Below are 5,887 nucleotides of genomic sequence, written 5' to 3'. Positions count from 1 at the left end.
ATTTTGTCCTATGGTATATGAATTTCGAACCACTCTGTACGTGCGCCTAGTCATTTCAAACAGATCCTAATCTGGTCAGAAATAAATGCCGATTTCAAAAATGGATGCTATATTTTACAGTCCGAAGTAACCGTATAGCTGCAGATGTCTAGGAACGTAGCGGTCTTAGTTCCTCCGAGTAGCAGACTCGGCTCCTCCGAGCTGAGGGCAGCCGCACCAGATTGGCGATGCGCCTGGTGGGAGAGACGCCGAAAATGGCCAGGTGCCGTCTCGCAAGCGGCGGCTGTTAGTTTTAACGAGGCGACAACTGGGCCAGAGCGGGGCGTGGTGCAGGGCGTGACCCCGCGAGCGGCGGTATAAAAGCCGGCGGCAGCCACCCCGGAGGCATCGCACCACTCACCCGGTCTCAGCAGCAGCAGCAGCAGCAGACATGACGGCAACCGGTAGGACGGCGAGGGCAGCGGCGGCGGCGGCTCTGGCGGCGCTGCTGGTGGCGGTGGGGGCGGCGGAGGCGGCGGCCGGCTTCCTGGCCCCCGCGGTCGCCTCGCCGGGGCCGCCGCTCGCCTTCATCCCCCACCCGCACCCCGCCTTCAAGGTGGCGCCCGCCTTCACGCTTGGCAGCGGCAAGACGCTGTACGCCAGCGCGCCCTCCGCCGGGGGGCAGGGGGCCGGGGGCCAACAGGGGGGCAGCGGGGGGCAGCAGGGGGGCAGCGGAGGCCAGCAGGGACAGGGGCAGGGACAGGGCCAAGGGCGGCAGGGAGGCGGCGGCCCCCAGTACGTCGTCCCCGGCGCCGTGCCCGGACAGGACGTCGACTTCGACCCGCACCCCCAGTACAGCTACGCCTACGACGTGCAGGACACACTCACCGGTGACAACAAGGCGCAACAGGTACCACATCTTACTGTAGTCTTCTACTAACACGTGTTTCCCTAATTCTTACTCGCATTCGGAAGGACGGCGGTTCAATCCCGCGTCCGGCTATCCTGATTTCAGTTTTCCGTGATTTCCCTAAATCACTCCAGGCAAATGCCGGGATGGTTCCTTTGAAAGGACACGGCCGACTTCTACATCTACATCTACATTTATACTCCGCATGCCACCCAACGGTGTGTGGCGGAGGGCACTTTACGTGCCACTGTCATTACCTCCCTTTCCTGTTCCAGTCGCGTATGGTTCGCGGGAAGAACGACTGTCGGAAAGACTCCGTGCGCGCTCGAATCTCTCTAATGTTACATTCGTGATCTCCTCGGGAGGTATAAGTAGGGAGAAGCAATATATTCGATTCGTCATCCAGAAACGCATCCTCTCGAAACCTGGACAGTAAGCTAGACCGCGATGAAGAGCGCCTTTCTTGCAGAGTCTGCCACTTGAGTTTTCTAAACATCTCCGTAACGCTATCACGCTTACCAAATAACCCTGTGACGAAATGCGCCGCCCTTCTTTGGATCTTCACTACCTCCTCTGTCAACCCGACCTGGTACGGATCCCACACTGATGAGCAATACTCAAGTATAGGTCGAACGAGTGTTTTGTAAGCCACCTCCTTTGTTGATGGACTACATTTTCTAAGTACTCTCCCAATGAATCTCAGCCTGGTACCCACCTTACCAACAATTAATTTTATATGATCATTCCACTTCAAATCGTTCCGCTCGCATACTCCCAGATATTTTACAGAAGTAACTGCTACCAGTGTTTGTTCCGCTATCATATAACCATACAATAAATGATCCTTCTTTCTATGTATTCGCAATACATTACATTTATCTATGTTAAGGGTCAGTTGCCACTCCCTGCACCAAGTGCCTATCCGCTGCAGGTCTTCCTGCATTTCGCTACAATTTTCTAATGCTGCAACTTCTCTGTATACTACAGCATCATCCGCGAAAAGCCGCATGGAACTTCCTTCCCCGTCCTTCCCTAATCCAATGAGACCGATGACCGCGCTGTCTGGTCTCCTTCCCCAAACAATCCAACCCAACCCTAATTCTTGTAGCTCCTACTAGTTTTCTTTTCTATCCTATTTTTAGTAATACTTCATTCTACGTCTTGTTAACATCTATACATGTTACGAGGTGAAGTCTCCCCCTTGTGTTTTTCTATCTATGTGAAAATTAATCTCAGGAACTTATGTACGCATTTTGAAACAATTTTGACTAACAGACGACTTTCTGTTTATCACTACAAATAATAAGCAAGTCGTCCGCCAAGAAGCGATGAGACAGTAGTCAAACACGAAACTAAGTGTTAGGAAGCCTTTTTTGGGGGTATTATGCTGGGTTGTACGAAATCGAAATGTGGGCGAGGAGTAGTTCAGACATGAACGGAATGGAAGGTTTTGAAACAGAACAATGCAGAAACTTGCATGGGTAGATCAAGTAAGTAATAATGAGGTAATAAACCTAATTGGGAGAAAAAAAATTATGGCACAACTTGACTGAAATACGGGATCAGTTGATAGGTCACATACTGAGGCGTCAAGGAATTGTCAATTTGGTAGAGAGAGGCCAAGTAGGTTCAAATAAGTGTAGGCTGCAGTAGTTATTCGGACATGAAAAGGCTAGCACGGGATAAGGTGGACATCGGACTGAAGACGACAACATTCGTTCTACATCCACCACCACTTTTCCGCTTGTATCTTTCATTTCGTTTCATTTTAACCATTTGCTTCTCGGCACCATTTCTGAATTATCGAAGCATTTCCTCTCTTTCTTTTTGACAGTCTATTTTTTTCTACTTTGGTAGCCGAACAATGTGAAGATTATAGGGTAATTACTTTTATGTGCCAGATTACAAAAATACAGTATAGACTTCTAGTCGGGACATGTGAAAGCAAAATTAAGGAAAACAAGGGGTATACTGCAGAAGAAAAGGGAAACCACATGCTGCTGAATGTTTTAAGATGACATCAGGAAGACTGTTAGAAATTAACAGTGAAAAAGTATCTGACGTAGGTGATTGGAATATTTTCCTGACGACTATCAAAGATTTTGGTGTAGACTAAAATAATAAGGACTTAAAAAATTTCGACTAAATGTTCAGTCCAATTCCTCTCGTTATATACTGTACTGACATCATTGGTCAGGTCTATATATTACTCCATATTTCCAAGGCTTTATGATTTAGCTGATATCTTACCAAAGCTTACTAGTTTCCTCTGTCTGGGAACCTGAACAGCTTCCTCTGCATATCGATGTCTTCAGACCGAGGTCCATTTCATGACATTCCAATCTACCATCCAACCTTCATATAACTTTTCATCTTACTTCTTCAATACGTTCTCTCGTATGCTTCCTGTGATCTGTACTATGTTTGCCGAATTGGGTCGTTGTTTGTTAGGAACTTGAAGTTTCGCAGGAGAGCTATAAATATTCAACAGCCTAGATCGCATGATTATTTCATTATTTAAGACAACCGGCTTTGACAGACTTTACTGTCATCTTCAGGTCTTAAGAAATGTTGTTCAAATGTGTGTGAAATCTCATGAGACTTAATTGCTAAGGTGATCAGTCCCTAAGCTTACGCACTACTTAACCTAAATTATCCTAAGGACAAACACACACACCCATGCCCGAGGGAGGACTCGAACCTCCGCCGGGACCAGCCGCACAATCCATGACTGCAGCGCCTAAGACTGCTCGGCTAATCCCGCGCGGCTCTTAATAACTTTTTTGTTGTGGAAAGTGTTCTTTTTACGTCGGACTTCACGCCTAGTTGTCACGTGGATGAAAATGAGAACATTATAAACGGTCTGTCATAACTAAAATATTTAAGAACCTGAAGTAACTTGTGCAAACGGCCATGTCATTGACAGATGCTTGTTATATTACAAAAACGTAGTACACAGTAGCACATCGGTTTGCTTAAGCTGGATATATTCTAAACAGTGAAAATCGACTTCAAAAGGAACAATGAGCTGGCGTGAGGTCCAACGCAAAGTGAACTCGTTTTACAACAATGAGATTTTTAAGACCTTGATACGTCCCCTTAGCAAAATTATAAATGACTGTGCTTAAACTGACACACAATATTCTTAGCGCAACGCAATCTGACTTTAAAAAATCCCTACAAATGAATGGTCCTGACTAACAATAAACTATACGTTTCATGAATCACTTACCCCACAAAAATCTTCGTTACTCAAACTACTGCAATAAAGCGTGCGCCAATACTGCCAGCTGAATAAAAGATTCTAACTACTGATAGGCATAGTTATCAAATTAAAGGTTTTGATAGAGAACAAACAACGTATATACCTTAATAGTGGTTCAAAATGGTTCAAATGGCTCTGAGCACTATGGGACTTAACATCTGTGGTCATCAGTCCCCTAGAACTTAGAACTACTTAAACCTAACTAACCTAAGGACATCACACACATCCATGCCCGAGGCAGGACTCGAACCTACGACCGTAGCAGTCGCACGGTTCCGGACTGAGCGCCTAGAACCGCTAGACCACCGCGGCCGGCCCTTAATAGTGTTCAAAAGTCATAATATATATGTCAGTTCATGATATCGAGTATTACAAATTTACTCTTTCTGGCGCACACACGTCCAGATCGTCCTCTCTTAAAAATTCTGCCATCTCTCTCCCCACATCCACCACTGCTGGCGGCTCACCTCCAACTGCGCAACGCTACGCGCTGTTAACAGCCAACTGCCCAACACTACAATAGCAAATTCCAACAATGCAAACCAGCCACAGGCTGCACACAGCACAGTCAGTGATTTTCATATAGAGCGCTACATGGCGTTACCAACATAAGAACCTAAACAGCCTGCTTAAAAACTGAAGATGACAGCAAACTTCGTCGAAAACGGTTGTCTTAAATACAGAAATATTTATGCGATCTAGGCTGTTGAATGTTTTTGAGAAATAAAACAGATCGCTCTTTCTTTCGTCCGCCGCTCGTGGTCTCGCGCTAGCGTTCTCGCTTCCCGAGCACGGGGTCCCGGGTTCGATTCCCGGCGGGGTCAGGGATTTTCACCTGCCTCGAGATGACTGGGTGTTTGTGTTGTCCTCATCATTTCATCTTCATCCAGGAAAGTGGCGCAATTGGACTGAGCAAAGATTGGGTAATTGTACGGGTGCTGATAACCACGCTGTTGAGCGCCCCACAATCCAAACATCATCATCATCTCAGATCGCTCTTTCGGTATTCTCAAAATGAGAGCACTGAATTCGCAGCACAGCTCAGAATAACTGTCGCAGTCAGAGGATTTAGGCGTGGAGTGTGAACAGCGGCGGTACGGTACGGGCTTCGGCAGCCCTTCACCTTCAGAGTGTAGCGGGAGCTGGGAGCAGACGGGTAATGCCGGAGCGTGTTCCCGCAGGAAAGCCGGGACGGCGACAACGTCCAGGGCAGCTACAGCCTGGTGGAGGCCGACGGCTCTCGCCGCACTGTGGAGTACACGGCGGACCCCGTGAACGGCTTCAACGCCGTGGTGCACCGCGAGGGCGCCGTGGAGGGCGGGCGGGCCGCCGTGGCGCAGCCGCAGGGGCCGGGCCTCAAGCTGCACGCCTTCCAGGCGCCCGCCGTCGCCTCGCCGCTCGTGGGCCGCGGCTAGCACCACCCTCCGCCACTCACCACTAGCCGCCAGCCCAGCCGCCGACGCGCCGCGCCGCCACCGCACTCCTATTTATTCTTGTAAGCCTCTTTGTAAATAAACTTGCTATGGGTTACGCTCAAAAATGACTCTTTACTCGGCCACCCACTCCAAATGTCCACTACCGGAACGCTAGCGTACAGGTAACAAAGATATGCGAGATACGTGGATGACACTCTTCTACTGGTTAATAATTCTCCAGAAGGAATAGAGCAAATTTTCGCAACGTTTCACAGTCTACATGAAAATATAAAATTCACACAAGAATTGGAATCAGCT

The 5,887-nt window shown here is 48.2% G+C and overlaps 1 protein-coding gene across 1 annotated transcript; it reads left to right on the top strand.

The window, feature by feature from the left end:
- Positions 1-227: 227 nt before the first annotated feature.
- On the top strand, positions 228-5,569 carry LOC126088423 (cuticle protein 21-like). The gene is made up of 3 exons (XM_049906566.1): positions 228-272; positions 512-889; positions 5,336-5,569. Exons 1-3 carry the CDS (start codon positions 228-230, stop codon positions 5,567-5,569), a joined length of 657 nt encoding a protein of 218 aa, XP_049762523.1.
- Positions 5,570-5,887: the final 318 nt, after the last annotated feature.

Source organism: Schistocerca cancellata, chromosome 6 (genome assembly GCF_023864275.1).
Source record: "Schistocerca cancellata isolate TAMUIC-IGC-003103 chromosome 6, iqSchCanc2.1, whole genome shotgun sequence".
Taxonomy (NCBI): domain Eukaryota; kingdom Metazoa; phylum Arthropoda; class Insecta; order Orthoptera; family Acrididae; genus Schistocerca; species Schistocerca cancellata.
The sequence above is the reverse complement of the archived record's forward strand: the minus strand, read 5'-3'. Positions and strand labels throughout refer to the sequence as shown.